General features: G+C 39.4%; 1 protein-coding gene across 3 annotated transcripts in view; it reads right to left on the minus strand.

The window, feature by feature from the left end:
* HSPBAP1 (HSPB1 associated protein 1) overlaps positions 1 to 22,103 on the minus strand; it is a 60,110-nt gene that overhangs the window by 11,311 nt on the left and 26,696 nt on the right. For all 3 annotated transcript variants that reach the window (XM_055395012.2, XM_055395095.2, XM_055394924.2), the window contains exons 3-5: positions 18,204 to 18,385; positions 5,534 to 5,670; positions 4,053 to 4,224 (exon numbers count right to left, since the gene is read on the minus strand). In XM_055395012.2, the coding sequence (XP_055250987.2) occupies positions 4,053 to 4,224; positions 5,534 to 5,670; positions 18,204 to 18,385 (491 nt within the window). The remainder of the gene's footprint in view (positions 1 to 4,052; positions 4,225 to 5,533; positions 5,671 to 18,203; positions 18,386 to 22,103) is intronic.

Consider the following 22,103-nt stretch of genomic DNA (forward strand, 5'->3'; position numbering starts at 1 on the left):
GGCCAGTGGAGAGCCCTGAATTCAGAATAAAGAATCTGGATTTTATATCCTGTAGGCATTACAAGTTCCTAAGAAGATTTGGGTAAGTGGACGGTTAAAATAGTGACATTGTGGGAGAGTCTGGGAAGGACAGGAGAGTCCTGCAATGGTCCACTTATCAAATTAAATGTTAAGATATAAATAGGAAGGAATAGCAAATGAAAGCAATGGGCAGAGCCAAGAAGGACTGTATTTGTCCAGACTTATTACAAGAGTCTGCGAAAGGCCAAGTAGAGGTTTGGATTTAGAAAATGGTAGCACTTGCTACAGACAAGGTGGAGATGGGAAGAGAGCTCCTTTCAGGAGGATTAGGCACTAAAAATGGCCACTACAGCCACTGGATTTAGTCATTAGGTGGTCTCGAATGTCCTATCACAGAGTTTACTTTCAGTACAGAGGTAAGAGAGGGAGCCAGTTTATGGTGGATTCAGGAAAGAGCAGGATGTAAAAAAAACTGATAAAATGGACAGAAATACTCATTGAATTTGGCTATTAAAGTAGAAGAAAAAAAGAATTAGCAGCCACTTCACTAAATGGCTATAGTTGTAATAATATAATAATAGTAATAATATCAATAATAATAAAGGAAGATAACAAGTGTTGGAGAGGATGTAAAGCAATTAGAACCCACATAGATTGCTGGTGGGAATGCAAAATGGTGCAGCTGCTATGGAAAACAGTTTGGCAATTCCCTCAAAAGTTAAAACACAGAATTAACACATGACCCAGCAATTCTACTCCTACATAAATGCCCAAGAGAACTGAAAATATATGCTCTTACAAAACCTTGTACACAAATATTTATAGCAGTATTAGTCATAATAACCAAAAAAATGGAAACAACCCAAATACCCATATGTTTAATGGATAAATAAAATGTATATTCACATAATGGAACAATAGTCAGTTCAGTTCAGTTGCTCAGTGTGTCTGACTCTTTGTGACCCCATGGACTGCAGCATGCCAGGCTTCCCTGTACATCACAAACTCCCAGAGCTTGCTCAAACTCATGTCCATTGAGTCGGTGATGCCATCCAAGCATCTCATCCTCTATTGTCCCCTTCTCCTCCTGCCTTCAATCTTTCCCAGCATCAGGGTCTTTTCAAATGAGTCAGTTCTTCACATCAGGTGGCCAAAGTATTGGAGTTTCAGCTTCAGCATCAATCCTTCCAATGACTATTCAGGACTGATTTCCTTTAGGATTGACTGGTTGGATCTCCTTGCAGTCCAAGGGACTTTCAAGAGTCTTCTCCAACACCGCAGTTCAAAAGCATCAATTCTTCGGTGCTCAGCTTTATGATCCAACTCTCACATCCATACATGACTACTGGAAAAACCACAGCTCTGACTACACGGAACTTCATCGGAAAAGAAATATCTGTGCTTTTTAAAATGCTGTCTAGATTGGTCAGAGCTTTTCTTCCAAGAGCGTCTTTTAATTTCATGGCTGCAGTCACCATCTGCAGTGACTCTGGAGCCCAAGAAAATAAAGTCTGTCACGGTTTCCATTGTTTCCCCATTTATTTGCCACGAAATGATGGGATCAGATGCCATGATCTTAGTGTTTTGAAAGTTGAGTTTTAAGCCAACTTTTCGCTCTCCTCTTTCACTTTCATCAAGAGGCTCTTTAGTTCTTCTTCACTGTCCACCATAAGGGTGGTGTCATCTGTGTATCTGAGGTTAGTGATATTTCTTCTGGTAATCTTGATTTCGGCTTGTGCTTCATCCAGCCCAGCATTTTGCATGATGTACTCTGCATATAAGTTATATAAGCAGGGTGACAATATACAACCTTGACGTACTCCTTTTCCTATTTGGAACCAGTCTGTTGTTCCATGTCCAGTTCTAACTGTTGCTTCTTGACCTGCATACAGATTGCTCAGGAGGCAGGTAAGGTGGTCTGGTATTCTCCTCTCTTGAAGAATTTTCCTGTTTGTTGTAATCTACACAGTCAAAGGCTTTGGCATAATCAATAAAGCAGAGGTAGATGTTTTTCTGGATCTCTTGCTTTTTCGATGATCCAATGGATGTTGGCAATTTGATCTCTGGTTCCTCTGCCTCTTCTAAAACCAGCTTGAACATCTGGAAGTTCACAGTTTATACTGTTGAAACATGGCTTGGAGAATTTTGAGCGTTACTTTGCTAGCATCTGAGATGAGTGCAATTGTGTGGTAGTTTGAGCATTCTTTGGCATTGCTTTTCTTTGGGATTGGAATGAAAACTGACCTGTTCCAGTCCTGTGGCCACTGCTGAGTTTTCCAAATTTACTGGCATATTGAGTGCAGCACTTTCACAGCATCATCTTTTAGGATTTGAAAGAGCTCAACTGGAATTCCATCACCTCCACTAGCTTTGTTCATAGTGATGCTTCCTAAGGCCCACTTGACTTCACATTCCAGGATGTCTGGCTCTAGGTAAATGATCACACCATCGTCGTTATCTGGGTCATGAAGATCTTTTTTGTATAGTTCTTCTGCGTATTCTTGCCACCCCTTCTTAATATCTTCTGCTTCTGTTAGGTCCATACCATTTCTGTCCTTTATTGTGCCCATTTTTGCATGAAATGTTCCCTTGGTATCTCTTAATTTTCTTGAAGAGATCTCTAGTCTTTCTCATTCTATTGTTTTCCTCTATTACTCTGCATGATATCTGAGGAAGGCTTTCTTATCTCTCCTTACAATTGTTTGGAATTCTGCATTCAAATGGGTATAGCTTTCCTTTCTCCTTTGCCTTTAACTTCTCTTTTTCCCTCAGCTATTTGTAATGGAACATATTTATCCATAAAAAAGAATGAAGAGCAGATAACATTCTACAGTGTGGATGAACCTTGAGGAGATTATGCTATGTGAAAGGAGCCAGACATAAAAGACCAGATTGCACAACTGCACTTATGTGAGACGTCCAGAATAGGTAAATCTATAAAGAAAGAAAACAGAGAAGTGGCTGTCAGGGTCTGGGGGGATAGGTGAATGGGGAGTGACTGCTGACAAGATGAGGAAACAGTCAGCCTGTTTGAGCTGGAGCACTCGAGTGTAAAGGAGGCAGGAAGAGCCAGTGAGAAGGGGGCAAAGGAAGGAACACAGGCAGGTAAGAGGGATAATCAAGGGAATAAAATCTCCTTAAGAGACTAAGAAAACCTGGTAAATGTTAATAAAATGCCAATGTTGTAGAGGTGATTTTCCCCAATGGGTAGGAGCACTAAGCACTGAACCTTTGGAGATACTTCAGAGACGGTCAGTTACAAAAGCAGCATCCATTCTTGCTTAAAAGCAAATCATTCTCAACAAATATTGTATGATATCAATCTACAAATGATAAATCTATATACAAAACAGAAACAGACTCACAGACATAGAAAACAAGCTTATGGGTGTCATGTTTGGTTATGGGGGAAGGGATAATTTAGGAGTAGGGGATTAACAGATACAACTTACTGCACACAGAATATATAGGCAACAGGGATTTACTGTATAGTACACAGAACTATATTCAGTATCTTGTAATAAATTATAACGGAATATAACCTGAAAAAATATATAACTGAATCACTGTGCTATACATCTGAAACACAATATTGTACATCAAGTATACTTCAATTAAAAAAAACCTTAAATCCCTAAATCATTCTTAGTTCATTTGGCCTTTGCTGGCCCACTAACTGGATACACTTGAACCTGTGTTTGTGTGCCTGGATTCTAATGTAGTTGAACAAATATTAACTGTGAATAAATGTTTCAAAAGTGCTCAAGTACTCTTGCCTTGAACCTTCTCTTAACCTAAATAAAAATGACTGAGCTCCTGGATCTTCCTCCACAGTCCATTCTCCTCTTCACCAGCAGGAGCCATACACCCTCCTCTCACTTCCCTTCCATGACCTGTGAAGCCGGACGTGTGAAGCTGGAGAAGCTAACATCCAATAGCAGAGCAGCAGGAGGCACGTGACATAGGACTTGAAAGAAGTTATAGCTGGGGTGTCCACTGACAGGTCACCAATGTTTTAAAGCTCCCATTACCTGTCCTGGGCTCAGCGTAACCATATGTCTTCGAGCTTTCCGGAACAGAGGAAAACGTTTTAAATCAGGATTGACAACATTGATTTTACTGAACACACTGGATTCTTCATAAGGGATTCTAGTTGGATAAAGGAAAGGAGTATCTTCAGGAGGAAAGAGATGCCATCTTTTCCTAATGAAAAAAAAAGATACAAGTTAGTATCTGCAGACTTGAGACAAAAGATGTAAGAAGGCAGCAGCCAAGTGACTGTTTTCATCCATTTTCATTCAATCCATAAAGGAATACAGGAGCCACCTCAGGGGTCACCTGGCCCATCTCTCACTCAGTTCTGGAATCTGCTCTGCACACATCTGGTGGAGGTAGGGTAGCAAACTAGTAGGTCTCAGGATGTCCCTAGTAGCCCCTTTGCAGGGACAAGATCTGCTTTGTAAGATAATTCTCAAATCAAAATTGGTCTCCTCATAAGCAGTTTCCATTCCTATAGCTAAAGCTACCTAGAATAACCTCCACTCTTTCAAATCTCTGTATTCTTATCTTATCCAGAGTAACCTGTCAGGGTTCTGTCCATCAAGTTAAATTTTCAGACTTCTCCCTGTTTGGACTGTGAATTTCTTAAACATTTGTTAAATTGATTCATTAAGGAAGAGAAATGAACAAATGATGCCACACAATAAAAAGTAGTGTAATATAGGAATTTGCAAAATGAGAAAACTGTAAAATGTTTCAGTCACTTTAAAATTTTTTTGGAAAATGGAAGTGATAAATCTTAACTCACAAAACATTAGACACACCAATACTTGGAGCCAACAGAGGGAGGCCATCTGAGGCAAAGAAGGTAGAAGTGTGAAAAGGGAAGAGACAGACTGAAATCCACAGATGGGGAAGCAGAGAGAGAAAAGAACCAAGTTCTGAGACAAGTCCTAAAGCCCTCTAGTGACCCCTGGCAGTTACAGTAGGGCTATCTTGTCCTTTCAAGACAGCTGACTGCTCTTCTTAAACTCGGAAGTATAAAGTCTTATTTTGCCTTAGAAATGATAAAGCTGCTCCCTTCCCCTGGACTCGTTTGGGAGAATACGTTTAGAATGTCAAAGCTGAAAAGACCTTATCAGTCTAATTTTATTTTCAAAGAAGTGGAAGAAGGAGCCAGCTAAGCAGAAAACTGTCTAGCTGAACTGGGAGTGGATGCCTGGAAGTTCTGGATCAGCTTTCTAAGAGCCATCCTGACCATGGCTGAGAGACACAGCACACAGAAACCACCGTGTATACTGCTCCCCTTATTTCACAAAGGAGGAGACCGAACCAGAGGTTAAGAGATTTGCTCTGGTCATAAGACAGGCTGATAGAATGGAGCAGGGAGTCCTGCTGTCTATCCAATAGTCACTGCTTTTCCTGTGCAACACACAAAGATATACCCACACACACGCACACATACATTTATCTCTCTCTCTCCCTCCTGCATGCCTATGCACATGTGCATTACCTTCCTTGTACCTGGAATACTAAGTTGCAACCATAGGTGTCCAGATGGCAGGGTGTATGGGCCCCCAGCGAGCCGATCCACAATGTACTTTCCTGTCCATTTCTTCCAGGAAACCCAAAATCAGACCATACCACATCCTGTTATGAAAATAAAGTTACAGTCCATCAAGAACCAACCAACTCTGCTGTATAGCAGAGTTCTACATTTTCACTTACACATCTGGTTTGGGGCAATGGAACCATTCTCTTACAGAAAGCACTACAGATGGAAGAGCTTAAGTTTCCAAAGCAGTCCAAGAAATCTTTTTAGCCAATAACATATCTGAATGACCTCACTAATAGCAGTTATTCAACAAATATTTACTGTCTGCCTACAACACGCTTGGCACTTTCCTGCAGCATGTGATCAATCAGTGAACAAAATAGACAAAAATGCCCACATAATGAAGCCTACATTTTAGAGGCTGGAGACCGACAATAAACACTAGATGGCGTTATGAGGATATCTGGTGGAAGTGACTCAGGCAGTAGGAACAGTGACTGCAATGGAAACAGAAGTTTTTTTTTTTTTTTCAATCTCTGAAGCTCAACTCATGAATCCAGAAAGGCATATTCCCTCTAAACAGTGTAGATATTTCGAGGTATAAGTAATACATTAACTTTTTGCACTTCAAAGACCACATGAAAGAAGGTTTCTCCTAGGTTGCTGTTCAGTTGGTCAGTCGTGTCTTACTCTTTGCAACCTCATGGCCTGCATCATGCCATGCTTCTCTGTCCCTCACTATCTCCCAGAGTTTGCTCAAACTCATGTCCACTGAGTCAATGATACCATCCAACAGTCTCATCCTCTGTTGCTCCCTTCTCCTCCTGCCTTCATTCGATCTTTTACAGCATCAGGGTCTTTCCCAATGATAAAGCTCTTTGTATCAGGTGACCAAAGTACTAGAGGTTCAGCTTTGGCATCAATCCTTCCAATGAATTTTCAGGGTTAATTTCATTTAGGATTAACTGATCTGATTTCCTTGCAGTCCAAGGGACCCTCAATAGTCTTCTCCAGCACCAGTTTGAAAGCATCAATTCTTCGGCGCTCAACCTTCTTTATGGTCCAACTCTCTCATCTGTACATGACTACTGAAAAAAACCACAGCTTTGACTATACAGACTTTTGTCAGAAAAGTGATGTTTTTGCTTTCTAATATGCTGTCTAGGTTTGTCTCCTAGGTTAGTGTAGTTGTTTAAAACTATAGATGCCTTTACTATAGAACCTTAGTTCATACCTACTAAATCAGAGTGTCCAGGTGGGGGAGACACAGCACATATTTTGAAACACTATCGCTATGCTCCTTAAAGTCATGAACTCATTAAGTGTAAAGAACTTTAAAACAGAGACGGCACTTTGAACTTGGCACTCCTTATGTCTAGTTCTCTTTCTTTCAACAAACTGCTCTGCTTGATTTATTCAGGCTTAAAGAAAGAATGTTCCTGTTTTTAAATAAAAGTTGGAAAACTACAAATGTAGTTTGACATAAACTCAAATCCATGGAACTTAAAATATGTATAAGCTGAAAAGAAAAGAACACACTAATGAACCAGACAGAAAGGTTTTGCCTTATTTATTTTCTGAATCATGAATTTTTCCTATTGAATTTTAAAGAATAAAGTGAAATAAAAAACACTTTCAGGTGCAGAACATTGTCATAAATACTGACACTACTTTAACAGTTTTTTCGATCTGCATTTTCTATTTTTAGAGGCCAAACATTAACATTACTCAAAGAGAAAGGATTCTGGAGGGACATTTTAATAGATGGCTTTAAGGAAGACTAGAAAAAGCATTTTCATTTTTGTTTTCAGTGATGAAGATAGCAGAATATGTGCATGTAACTAATATCTGTTATTAAAGGCGGAGTTTTTGAAAAGCCAGCACTATTATACATGCATATGGCTCCATGCAGCAGCTCTGGGGTTGGCAAAAGTCACGTCCCCTCTGGACATAACAGATAAGCTCCATGCAGGGAGCTTATCTGTTTTCCTAATGCCTGTTGGAATACCTGGCTCAGGTTAAGTGCTTAAAATCCTGGTTGCTTGGGAGGGAAAGAAGAATATGTTGGCTTATTATAGGTAAATGGTTCAGATCGAGAACATTTTTGAGCATTTGAGTTTCCCTGGTGGCTCAGACGGTGAAGAATTCGCCTGCAATGCAGGAGACCTGGGTTCAATCCCTGGGTTGGTAGGATACCCTGGAGGAGGGCATGGCAACCCACTCCAGTATTCTTGCCTGGAGACTCCCCATGGACAGAGGAGCCTGGAGGGCTACAGTTCATAGGGTTGCAAAGAGTTGGACACGACTGGGCAACTAAGCACAGCACAGCACACTACGTATCTAGTATAATGCTGAAGGTTTGGAACACAAAAAATTAATACAACACAGGCCCTCCTTTTAAATCTAATAATGGAAGATAGTCCCATAAATGGACCCATCTCATAGAGTGGAAGAAGTGCTTTGACAGAAGTAAGCAGAAAGCACGCTGAGATCACAGAAAAAGGGCACTCAGTCCAAGCAGGGAGCTCAGGTAGGGTTCCGATAAACCTGGCCTTTGGTGAACAATTCATCATACCTCAATTTGGAATTTGAAGGTAGCTGAAAGACATGCAGTACAAAAACAGAAAACAGGGGTCTGCCTCATCTAAGAGGCTGGTTTAGGTCACTCAGTCTTCTTATAGATACACCTCTTTGGAAATTTAAGGAATACCAACACCCCTTTCCTCAGAGAAATGAGTGCATACACACGCACACACACACACTTTCACATGCACTTTCAGGGGGTCAGTGGACTGAGCCCAGGTGAGACACTGCTCTAGAGCACTGCTTCAGAAAAAACCACAAGGGGAAGGTTCCACCAGGTGTGTGTGGGGGGGTGACCATATGAAAAACTGACACAAGGCTTCCCACACCTCTTATCTACACAGCATCACTAAAAAAGGAAAAATTATTTTGAAATGATTAGAGCAGAGTGACATAAACTACCCAAAATTCAGCTGCAAATTGGCTGGGAAAACCACAGGGAGAAGGCTTTGGGGCAAAGTGGCAGAGAGAGAATAAGTTAAAGTAAATTTATCAAGAAACAGACAACATTGAGTGTAACTATTTTGACTTTCCCCACAGGCTCTTGAGAGTTGGGAATTTCTTGCCTTTTTCTTATGAACTGTTGCCTAGCCATATTTCTTTTTTTATTTTTTTTTAGCCATATTTCTTTATCCTTGACTTTGTAGATTTTAGGAGGCCATGGAACCCTACTTTTATCCCTCTTAAAATGAATGTTAACTTTCTGCCTGCTGTTTTATAATGTTTAAATCAAGCTACATACATGACTCCTAAACTTTCATCTCTAGTCCTAAATTCTCTTCTATTTACCACTAAATTTATATATTCAAAGGCTAACAAGCTATCACTTTTGGGTTATTGAATCCATATGGTTGGACAGGCCCAAATCACAACATTTTATATGCATCATCTCATTTAATCCTAGGAAACTGAAAGTAGTTATATCCACTTTATGCATGTGGAAACTATGGGGCAGTTCAGTCCTTTTAACAATACTGTTAAAAAATGTGGAGACATTTTTGACTGTCGTCATAAACAGGACGGGGGTGCCTCGGTATTCAGTGAATGGGCATGAGGGATGCAGCTCAACACAATATAAAAAAGTTTTATCTTGTACATTATTTATAACACTGGAAAAATTGATCTTAGTCTCAGTTACCTGAGACTAGACTTTTAATTCTAATTTCACATAATCCTTTCAAAAACAAAAGGATTTCTGCATAGTATTAATACATACTGAATTTCAGAAGGACAATTACTAGGTAAGTTGAGGGCAGACTGTATTTTTGTGTTTCTGCAGCTTTATCCAGAGCGGTTCACCACTTTGAAAAATAAGTCACCAACAGCACTGAAACTCAGATGGCATTTGGGTTGGCAATATATACACCAATATCAGTCTGCGCTGGTACTGTCTCATCGTGGTGATTGTATGTGTAGAGGTACAAACACACTTATCTAGCCTCATTTCAAAACGTTAAATATAAAATATTGGAAATATTCATTGGAATTTTATCTTAATTCTTCAAAACTGAACCTTTTCCTTGTAGGTAGGTACAAGCATATGATTAATTCATTATGTCTTCCAGTATAGCCATGCTTGAATTATTTACACATTAAATCACATACTTCTTAAATTCTCATGTATTTTAATAGTTTTAAAAAATTATTTCTAGAGGTAACTATATTACCTGAAAACTGCATTTCAGAACCATAAAGGGGATGCAGATTCTGATAGGTGGCCAGAATACTGGAGCGGGTTACCATTCCCTTCTCCAGGGGATCTGCCCAAAACCAGGGATTGAACCCAGTTCTCCTGCATTGCAGGCGGATTCTTTACCAGCTGAGCCACGAGGGAAGCAATGTGAAAGTCACTCAGTCTATACAGTCCATGGAATTCTCCAGGCCAGAATACTGGAGCGGGCAGTCATTCCCTTCTCCAGGATATGAGACCATGCTGCACCATTCTCTACTGCTCTCCCAGCAGGGACCCCATCTCCCTGCCTCTGCTCCTGCTGCCGCCTCTGCGGGCCAGTCTACCTACCACCCACCCCAGCTCACATTACCCTTCTGAGACCCACTGCAGAGGTTACTGCTTTGGACACTTCCACACCACACCCCTCCCCGCTCCTACTACATGCAACCTGCTTATTCTCTTTTTTGGTCTCTCTCACTCAAATAACTTTGATTCTATGCCTGTCTGACCCCTTCTCCTCAAAGCAGCAAAAGTAGTATTAATTTAAAAAAAAAAAGAATGATCTTAAAATATTAAGTCTTGTCCCCTCCTTTGCTCTGCAGTTAGAATTAGATCCAAATGCCCTCTATCATGGGCCTGCACGACCAGGCCTTTCTCATCTCTCTGACACTTTAACCCTCTCCATCTCACTGGCCAGGCTTCACCTGATACTGGCTTTTTTTCTTTTTGGTGAAAACATTTAAGTTCTACTTTCTTAGCAAATTTCAATTACACAATACAGTATTATTAACTATGCTTTTGTTTAGTCTCTAAGTCATGTTCCACTCTTTTAAGACCCCAAGGACTGTAGCCTTCCAGGATCCTCTGTCCATGGGGGTTTCCCAGGCAAGAGTACTGGAATGGGTATAGCCAATCCCTTCTCCAGGGGATCTTCCTGACCCAGGGATCGAACCCAGGTCTCCTGTATTGCAGGCAGATTCTTTTTATTGTCTGAAGCCCCTTAGATGAACACTATAAATTGCAAGTACTTATGGCTCTTTTTTCCTTGAAAAAATTATCTTAGGTAACATAAACAGAAAAGAGGTAGTTAACTCTACCCATAGATAGACTTGGATAAATACCCAAATTTTTACATCCAATTTGCCTCATTAGAAAGCATCATTGACCATCAAGCCCCTTTGAACATTACTAAACCACCTGGCTCAATTTCAACATATTCTCCTTAATTATGCTATGAAGCCCAAGACAGGCTAGAACTAACCTTCCGTGTGTTGCATTTTGAGATTCTGTGTCCTGGTGACTTAACAAGGCTCCTGACTCTCCACAGTCAATCTGAATCACAACATAAAATGGAATCTACCTGGGAAACGTTCTTGGGGCAAATCCCTTTGCTATATGCTGATTCTTAATAGCTTCAATTGTTGTTGTTGTTCAGTCACTAAGTTGTGTCCGGCTTTTTGTAAGCCCATTGACTCTAGCCTGCCAGGCTCCTCCATGGGATTTCCCAGGCAAGAATACTGGAGTGGGTGCCATTTCCTTCTCCAGGGGATCTTCCCAGATCAGGGATCAAACCTGTGTTCCTTGCATTGGCAAGTGGATTCTTTACTACTGAGCCACCAGGGAAGTCCACAATAGCTTCAATTACAATGATACTTACAGATGGTTATAAAATGTAACATCTGCCATTCTTACCTAATGAGTCAAAGAAATTTTATGTTACTGTCACAAATTCCTTCCCTTCCTTGCAAAGTAGAGAATAAAATGTTTCAAAAAATGCATTGCTTAGATCAGTCAATGATATGATGTACAGCTAAAGAAAATTAGAACAATTTTATGTGCCAAATGAGAGTCAGTTAAGTGTCAAAATCATAATTTTTGGCCACCTTTAAGGCTATAGGATATTTTCCAACCATACCAACATTTTTGCCAGTATACTTATCAGTATATAAATATTATATATTTATCATGGAATATGAATAAGTCGAGGCTATAAATAAACACTTATAAGGCTGAAGAGAGCTAAGAATTTATAAAGATGGACAAATGCTACAATTGATTAACTAGAAGCTACAGAAAACTGGATGAGGGTGAACTTGGGGTTTAAGTTAAAACATTCTGTGAAGGGCCCGAAAGACCAAAGAAACAGTAAAACAAAAACTGGTAAGACTAGGAAAAAAAACATACTTATGTAATCATTCAAATATTCATTATATATTCAGCACTATGTTAGCAGTCTAGAGGAAAAAAAATTATACTGTTTCCAAAGAGTTTACAATGTTGTTAGGGGAACAAGATACAGGCATTCTATGTCATGCACTATTTAAATAACAATCCAAATAAAACATACAGGGATGAAGGCAAGGGACAGATGGATGTAAGTACAAGAGGTTGAGAAGGCTTCTAAGCCAAGGGTGAATCTGAGTCGGGCCCTAAGAAGTTAAATACTAACAGGCAGAAATTGAGAAGAGCATGAGCTAAGGCCAGAAGACAAGAGAGCACACCTGTGGTCCAGCACTGCAAGGAGATGCAGAGGAGATAGGTTGTGTCAGTTACACTGGGGAGAGTCTTAAATGCTATTTCCCTTACACAATTTAAAGTTGCTTCCCTTGTGGCTCAGCTGGTAAAGAGCAGTTTCTGCTACTGTGCGGGAGACCTGGGTTCAATCCGTGGATTGGGAAGATCCCCTGGAGAAGGGAAAGGCTACCCACTCCAGTATCCTGGCCTGGAGAATTCCAAGGACCGTATAGACCATGGGGGTCGCAAAGAGTTGGACATGACTGAGCAACTTTTACTTTTAATTTCAAGTCATGAAATAGTTGTGAATATAATTTCAATATTTTCATAAGAAACTACTTTAGAATTAATTAGAGGGGGAGTCAGAACTAGAAGAGTAGAGAGTAATTTCAGAAGGGATGATGTAGAGATTCTTAAAATGGTTCACAGACCTCTTGGGGACCCCTGAGACCATTTCAGGTGATCTGTGAGGTATTTTCTTATTTCACTGTGTTGACATTTGCATTGAAAGCACAAAAAACAATGGTGATAAAAGTGTTGTTGTCAAGCTGTGGAACCAAAGAGTACTAGTAGCACTGCATTTTTTTAAACAGCCTATTGAAGTATAATATTTAAAGTGTATAATTTTATGAATTTTCACCTACATACATACCTGAAAAACAATCACTACAATCAGGATGACAAACATTTTGGTAACCTCTCTCTACCCCTCCTTCTTAGATCTATTTTCTGTCACTATAAATTGTAAAGAATCTGCCTGCCAATGCATGCAACTAAGAGATATGGGTTTGATCCCTGGATCATGAAGATCCCCTGCAGAAGGGCATGGCAACCCATTCTAGTAATCTTGCTGGAGAATCCCATGATAGAGGAGCTTGGAGGGCTACAGTTCATAGGGTCTCAGAGTCAGACATGACTGAAGCAACTTGGCACATACACAATTCTATATAAATAGAATCATAGTGCAAGTACCCCTTTTTCATATTAACACTATCCAAAGGGAAACTAAACAAAGTAGATTTCAGACATCAGAAAAAGAAAGAACTCAAAAAAGAGAGGATCATCACATTTTGATAAACTATCAATCCATTAACAGGAAACAGTAATCCTAAATGTGTACAAACCTAAACTGTTACTAGTTACAAAATACACAAAACAAAAACTGACCAACCTAAAATGAAAAAGAGACAAATATACAACTAGAGTTGAGAAATTTCAATATCTATCTATAATGGGTAAAACAATTATATAGGGAATCAATAAAGATATAGGAGACATGAACAATCAACTTAATTGACATTCATATAACAAAAACAGCAGAACATACATTACTGTCAAGTGCCTGTGGGACATTTACCAAGATTGACTATATTCTGGACTATAAAACAATAAATTTAAATGGACTGAAATCATCAAAGTATGTTCTCTGAACACAATGGAATTAAATTAGAAATGAATAACAGAAAGACAGCTGGAAATCCCCAAGTATTTGCAAAATAAACATTACACTTCTAAGTAATTCATAAGTCAAAGAAAAACATCACAAGGGAAATTAGAAAATGGTGATGCTATTTACAAATGTCACTTTTTAAAATAATGAAGTATATAAAAATGCATCAACATTTGGAAGATCTATACAACGTAGTACACCACTATTGAAGATCCATTCCATGAAAGATAGACCAATAGATTTTACTATGAAGGGTTCCTTGATTATGGGTTCAGATTATTGTAACTAACGAACCTTTAAGAGACTACTCATTAGAGGTAGAAACAACTCAAATTTGGTGGAGTATTAAAAAAAAAATCCACAATTATCTAGAAAGGTTGCCAAAATGCTCTTTTTCAGCTGCATATGTATGTGAAACCAAATATTCTTCATACACTTCAAACAAACCAACAAATTGCAACAGACTGAATGACACAGATAGAAAAAATCAGCTTTCTTCTATTCAACTCTTGTGCTTAGTTGTGTCCGACTAGTTGGTTGCCATGCCAGACATTAAACAGACTTACAAGAATGTAAAACAATGCCACTACTCTCCTAACATTAAAAAATTGGTGAATATAATTATTTTCATAAAAATGTTATTTATATTCACATACAATGAGTTTATTTTAAATAAACATTCAAAAATTTATCAGTTTTAATGTTTACCCACCATTTTAAGACAGATGGAAGAAAGAATGAAACAAAAGTAGTCAGATTTAGTGACTGAATTATAGTGGTAAAAGTAAAACAACTTAGGTATCTTAAATAAAGACTTTGTGCTCAGAAAACTGAGATTAAAAAATGATACAATCTTAATGGACTTGGCTGTTTATAGCAGATTTGCCTGTTCTAATCCAGAGAATTAATTACCATAATGTGAGCTGACGGAAAACTCATTCAACTAAAAATATCAGATTGTACAAGGGCTCAAATAGAATTCCAGCACATTACCAAAAGGCTGTCTTTTATACCCACACTTAAGGAAAGGACACATGTCTGCACAGTGCTGCCATGCCTGGGCTGAGACAGAACAACTGATGGGGTCAGTTTAGAGATTCACCCAAGGCTGAGTGAGACGAGATTCAGCACGGATAGAAGGCCTCCATCCTAGCTGTGGAGTAATGTATCCGAGCCTTCTGCAGGCATACAGAGCAGCAGTTAAAGCCTGGGGGGCAGACTGCTTAGGTTATTCTTTTCTTAGTTGTACAATTTCAAAAAAATGTTTACTTAAACTCTTGGTGCCTCATTTTTCTTAAAATAGGGATATTATTAAATCATAGGTTTATTGTGAGGACTACAAAGGTAAAGCACTTTGCTGTTGCTGTTCAGTTGTGTCTGACTCTTTGCGACCCCATGGACTACAGCATGCCAGGCTTCCCTGTCCTTTATCATCTCCCAAAGCCTGCTCAAACTCATGTCCACTGAGTTGATGATGTCATCCAACCATCTTGTGCTCTGTTGTCCCCTTCTCCTCCTGCCTTTAATCTTTCCTAGCATCAGGGTCTTTTCTAATGAGTTGGCTCTTTGCATCAGGTGGCCAAAGTATTGGAGTTTCAGCATCAGTCCTCCCACTGAATATTCAGGGCTGATTTCCCTTAGGATTGACTGGTTTGATCTCCTGGCAGTCCAAAGGACTCTCAAGTGTCTTCAGCACCACAATTCAGAAGCATCAGTTCTTCAGGGCTCAGCATTTTTTATTGTCCAGCTCTCACATCCATACATGACTACTGGAAAAACCACAGCTTCGACTATACAGACTTCTGTGGGAAAATAATGTCTCTCTCTGCTTTTTAATATGCTGTCTAGGTTGGTCATAGTTTTTCTTCCAAGGAGCAAACATCTTTTAATTTCATGGCTGCAGTGATTTTGGAGCCCAAGAAATTAAGTATGTCACTGTTTCCACTGTTTCCCCATCTATCTGCCATAAATCGATGGGACCAGATGCTATGATCTTAGCTTTTTGAATGTTGAGTTTTAAGCCAGCTTTGTCACTCATCAAGAGGCTCTTCAGTTCCTCTTTGCTTTCTGCCATATCTGAGATTATTGACATTCCTCCTGGCAATCTTGATTCCAGCTTGTGCTTCATCCAGCCTGGCATTTCACATGATGTACTCTGTATAGACATTAAATAAACAGGGTGACAGTATAGAGCCTTGATACTCTCCTTTCCCAATTTTGAGCCAGTCTGTTGTTCCATGTCCAGTTCTAACTGTTGCTCTTGACCTGATAAAGGTTTTGCAGAAGGCAGGTAAAGTGGTTTGGTATTCTCATCTCTTTAAAAATTTTCCAGAGTTTACTGTGATCCACACAGTCAAAGGCTTTAGCATAGTCAACGAAGCAGATGTTTTTCTGGAATTCCCTTGCTTTTCCTATGATCCAGCAGATGTTGGCAATTTGATCTGTGGTTCCTTTGCCTTTTCTAAATCCAGCTGGAACATCTGGAAGTTCTCAGTTCACATACTGTTGAAGCCTAGCTCGGAAAATTTTGAGGATTACTTTGCAACTGTGCGGTAGTTTGAACATTTTTTTGCATTGACCTCCTTTGGGAATGGAATGAAAACTGACCAAGTATTGATAAATATTATTATTATTATGTTTTACCTGAAATATAGAATAACAAAATACTAGTCTAGGACTTCCCCGGTGGCATAGTAGATAAGAACCAACTCGTATTGCAGGGGACATGGGTTCGATCACTGATCCGGGAAGATCCCACATGCTCTAAAGCTGCTAAGCCTGTGTGCCACAACTACTGAGTCAGCGCTGTAGAGCCTGCAAGCCACAACTACTGAACCTGCGTGCTGTAACTACTGAAGCCCACACATCCAGGGCCTATGCGCTACAAGAGAAGCCACCACAGAGAGAAGCCCGAACACTGCATGAAGAGAAGCCCATGCTCACTGCAACTAGAGAAAGCCCATGCAAAGCAACGAAGACCCGGCGCAGCCAAAAACAAATAATAAATTAAAAAAAAATACTAGTCTAACATGCAGGGTGGCTTAGGGTATGAGAAATATAATAAAATACTCTAAAGTTAACTATGATTTCTGAAAGGTCTAGGATAAAAGTTCCATAGAATAATCACAATTAAGGCTATTAAAGTATTACCTCAAAATTATCATTTAAAAATGAGTAAATAGTACATTGATATAGACTGGATTCAGAAAGCATCTACTGAATGTTTTCAAAACCAATGCATTTCTTTCATGGTTGTGAGGAAAAAAGTATCCTCTGCTAACAATTATTAGCCAAGTGATATGTTTTCCTTTCTTTTACAAAAAGGATAATTTATTATAAGAAAACATTTAAAATGTTAATAAAGGAAAGATACAAAGTATTATTGATTGCTGTATTATAATAACTGTGAAAACACCAGCATCCAAACCTTGACTCAAGGTGAAACAGAAAAATGTAACTCAATGCAAAATGACTCCAGAGTCCAAGGACTATCAGCTTGTATGAGAGGAGAGTCCGGAGGGTGTATGGTGGTGACAGGCGAGAGCAGGGGTTCGGGGAAGTGTAAACAGCCTGCTGTGATGGCAAAATACATCCTGTAAAGGCAGGATGAAGGACTCTAGAACCTTGACCTGATAGCGGGCAAGGCAGAGTCATTCAAACAGCTTCCTGAGATGACTCCCATTCCTGGCCCATGCGCCTAAGACAAACACAGACTAGAGCAGGGAGTTTGCAAAATCACCCCACAAAATGAACTGGCAGTTTGAGGTAGAAAGCATTTTGAAAAGAGGATACTGTAGTATGCAAACTGCTGTCAGTTATGTCAACACACAACAAAGGACTTCCACATTCTTACTCCTCCAAGTGCCTGCACACTTCTGCAGGACTTCTACAGTCAGTCTCTGGGAGCCCAGCACTTTCTGCCTCAGGCCATAAACCTGCATTAAACACCCCCGTACCCCTGAGCAATGAGAGCAGGCAGCAGTAGCCAGGAGGGTTTCTAGGATCCTAGGAATGCTTGAATGCTTCCTCATGTAACCAGCTTTGTACTTCCATCTGCCTGCCTGACAAAATAAGAACTTAGATGCAGGTCAGGAGGAAATGAAGTTGTATACACAATCTATGTTTCTGATATACTCCAAATTGATTCAGGTGCTGTTTAAAAGGCAAAGGAGAGACTGTGCAGGAAGTTTGGCAACTAGGAAAACAGTAAGAAGGCTGTTCGCCTTGGTGGGCCAAACATCACACTTCCTTTGAGTGAATCTTTGGGCGTGAGTGGACACAATATGCAAGACTCACAGTGACTTTTGAGAGAAAAAGACAGTGAGGAAAATGGTATGTTGAAGTTTCTAATTTGTGAACTTTTCTCAAGAACAAATTATACCATGACTAAAAGAAATGTACTTACTTACCTGGAAAATATCTGTCTTGTCTTCAAATAAACTGACAAAATATTTATAGTCAGCGTAAGCCCAGAATTTGGAATGATCATAGTCTCTAAATGCTCCAGAAATACTAGACTGGTCACAGTTCCAGGAAAGAAATTCTTCAAGTGTAGCTTCTACATAATTACATGCGGTTTCAAACTGAGGAGCTGCAACAGAAGAGAACCCAACTTTAAATGGATATAGGACACAGTTTCCAAATATTGTTGCTTTTTCAAATGAAGATCATTTCAACCAAGAAATTACTATTGAACATTAATTAGAAATTAATTATGTACTTGCTAAATAATTAGAACCATCTATAACACTTAGCAATATTCATGATTAAATTTAAAAGGAAAAAAACACAAATTTAATCTTAAGATTAAAGACTACTCTTTCTATAGCCTGATGCAGTGATCCAGAGGAATACTTTATCAATTCTCCAAGACCTTTTCAGGGAGCTGTGAGGCCTGAACTATTTTCATAATAATTCCACAACAGTACTTGTCCTTCTCAGGAGGCTTATTCTCTCACAAGAGTACAGTGGAGTTTTCGAGGGGCTACATGACATGTGTTGATGTCACTGCTGTGACAGCTAGTAGAGTATGTGCTTATATTCTTATATTTTTAAATGTCTGTAAACAAAGAAGAACAAAGAGAACTGCTCACCAACCAGTTCTACAAGGATTAAGTGGTCACTGACTAACAGTGCACTCTCAGAGCAAACCAAGACCACGAGAGGACGAAGCACTCTGTGGTTCAGATAGAAGGAATTAAAACCATCACAGGGTGCGCTGTGCTTTGGACAAGCAGGCCTCCTGGATAGTTAGATGTGTATCTTGGGAAGAACTTCAATGACCAGATTCTTACATCTTCCTAAAGAAAAGCACTAAAATCATTACCTTTATATATTGGTTATTTGTGACTACCAAGATGTCTGCTTGACTCCACATCTTCCCTAGCCCAAATTCATATATATATATATATATATACAGGCTTCTTCCCTACCCTTTGGAGCATTTTCTCAGGGCTCCTGACAGGCTCTCTCCTGTGCTGAAGTTCTCATTGAAAGAAAGTGAAAGTGAAAGTTGCTCAGTTGTGTCCATGGAGTCCATGGAATTCTCCAGGCCAGAATACTGGAGTGGGTACCCTTTCCCTTCTCCAGTGATCTTCCCAACCCAGGAATCGAACTGGGGTCTCCTGCATTGCAGTTGGATTCTTTAACAACTGAGCTATTTAGGAATTAAGACCCCAAATAAAATTTAAACTCACAGCTATCACATTGAGCATTTTTCTTTAAGTAGACGTATCTTGGTTTTCATTAGTAATAGTAATTTAAAAGTCTGTTTATTTATTCATTAACTCATTTATTTCAGAATCATTTATTAAGTACCTAATTTGTAACCTCTATTGTGTTCAGGTTTCCTGATGCTGGGAAAGATTGAAAGCGAGAGAAGAAGGGGACAACAGAGGATGAGCTGGTTGGATGGCATCACCAACTCAATGGACATGAGTTTGAGTAAACTCCAGGAGTTGGTGACGGACAGGGAGCCTGGCGTGCTGCAAGTCCATGAGGCAAAGAGTAGGACACGACTGAGCGACTAACTGAACTGGATGGTAAGTATCACAAGATATCACTTACATCAACCAAAGCTCACTCACTGGGGTACTCAATCATTTTTTATTTATTTAATGTGGCTGTGCTGGGTCTTAGTTGTGGCATGTGGGATCTAGTTCCCTGACCAGGGATGGAACCTGGGCCCCCTGCATTGGGAGCATAGAATTTTAGTTAGTGGAAAGTCCCCTCAATTATTTTAAGTATAAAGGAATCCTGAGTCTAAAAAGTTTGAGAACTACTTCTGCAAAAAAAAAAAAAAAAGGCAACACTGTCTTTGAAAACCCTTGACTTTATACTGTACATTTATCATATAGAGCTCCTTAGAATCTGTCCATTAAGTGAAGAATGGCAATTTAAAGTCTGTTTATTTATTCATTAACTCATTTATTTCAGAATCATTTATTAAGTACCTAATTTGTAACTAGTATTGTGTTCAGGTTTCCAGGAACATAAAAGAAATGGATAATACTCTTGAATTTAGAATACATTTAGACAAAAAGAAAACTTTAACCAGAATAACAGGGAATGTGAGGCATCATATAATTATGATGCAAAATTCTGTGCCACAGACAACCTAGGAAAAGGCAAAGACCGGAGATGAGGGTTGATCAGGAAAGCTTGAAGGAAAGTCTGCTGTCTGTCCAGAGTGGTTTGTTCCTACGGGTAGAACTGTCTTATACAAGAATTATTATTCTAAATAGTGATGAAATAATTTCTCTTTTGCAGTTAGCAGAATACTCTAAATGTACATTGGAATGTTAATATTCAAGTAATCTGATGACGATCTATTTTGCAAAGCATGAAATCCTTTCAAGAGGGCATGTAGATCTAACACATATAATTCAATCAGCACAGTGCTTGACACATGACAGATACTTAGTAAAATTAGGCACTATTACTAGTACTGTGCTGTGCTTAGTCGCTCAGTCATTTCCAACTTTGCGACCCCATGGACTGTAGCCCGCCAGGTTCCTCTGTCAATGGGATTTTTCAGGCAAGAATTCTGGAGTAGGTTGCCATAGGCACAGTCAGTCAGTCAGTCAGTCAGTTCAGTCGCTCAGTTGTGTCCGACTCTTTGCAACCCCATGAATCACAGCACTCCAGGCCTCCCTGTCCATCACCAACTCTCGGACTTCACTCAAACTCATGTCCATCGAGTTGGTGATGCCATCCAACCATCTCATCCTCTGTCGTCCCCTTCTCCTCCCGCCCCCAATCCCTCCCAGCATCAGACTGTTTTCCAGTGAGTCAACTCCTCGCATGAGGTGGCCAAAGTATTGGAGCTTCAGCTTTAGCATCAGTCCTTCCAATGAACACCCAGGACTGATCTCCTTTAGAATGGACTGGTTAGGCACAATTACTAGTAATTTCCTACTATTTATTTATATATTTACTTTTTTAGTTGCTAAGTCATGTCTGACTCACCGTCATCCCATGACATGGGGCACCTAAAAACTACTTGAATTAGTACTAGGAAGAAAAGCGTATTCAAAGAGCTTTTATCTTTTCCTTCCATTTCCTCCCAAATGGTTCAGGATTATCTCAATCACCTTTCCTCATTTCTTTATCCTAAAACCTCAGAACTGCAGAGAAATAATAGAGGGGAGGGTGTGTGTCACCCCTAATTCACCCATTTCATCAATTTGTCACTTGACTTTGAGAAGCAGGAATACTTTACTAGGGAACATTTATCTAAAAGATAAAAACCTGAATATTTAATAACTGTTTAAATTTGATCATTTTTGAGGAACACTTAGAACAGTGGGTGGTACACAGTAACCCGTCAATATATATGAGCTCTTAATCATCAACATCATCACCAAGAATTTACCATAACAGCATTGGAAAACACTTTTTTTTTTAAACAAACAAGAAAGCTACATGGTGCTGGAATAATTTCTAAATCATTTCATTAAGCTCCAATGTGAGCCTGAAACCTCCCACTGTCTTGTGAGTTTTCACGTCACAGAATTCAGCCCAACAAATCCAATTGAATACTAAAGCCATTACTTGAGCCACCTGCCTCTAGGGGTAGACTGAGGAGGACTTTTCAGTTATGACCAGTTTTCATATATACATTTGTATTGCAGCCTCATCATTTTGTCATAGCAAGTTCTGTACTCAAAAAAATGAAAACCTAAAAATGCAAAAATTACACTGTTACTGTCAGGGAAAGAACTGTTACAGGGAAAGACAGTAACAGAGAACTGTTAATATCAGGGCAAACTACAATGAATGGAATGAACAAAACTGATAGCTTTTTTTAT

The sequence above is a fragment of the Moschus berezovskii genome, chromosome 1 (genome assembly GCF_049115385.1).
Source record: "Moschus berezovskii isolate FMDL1 chromosome 1, NW_MosBer_1.0, whole genome shotgun sequence".
Lineage (NCBI taxonomy): Eukaryota > Metazoa > Chordata > Mammalia > Artiodactyla > Moschidae > Moschus > Moschus berezovskii.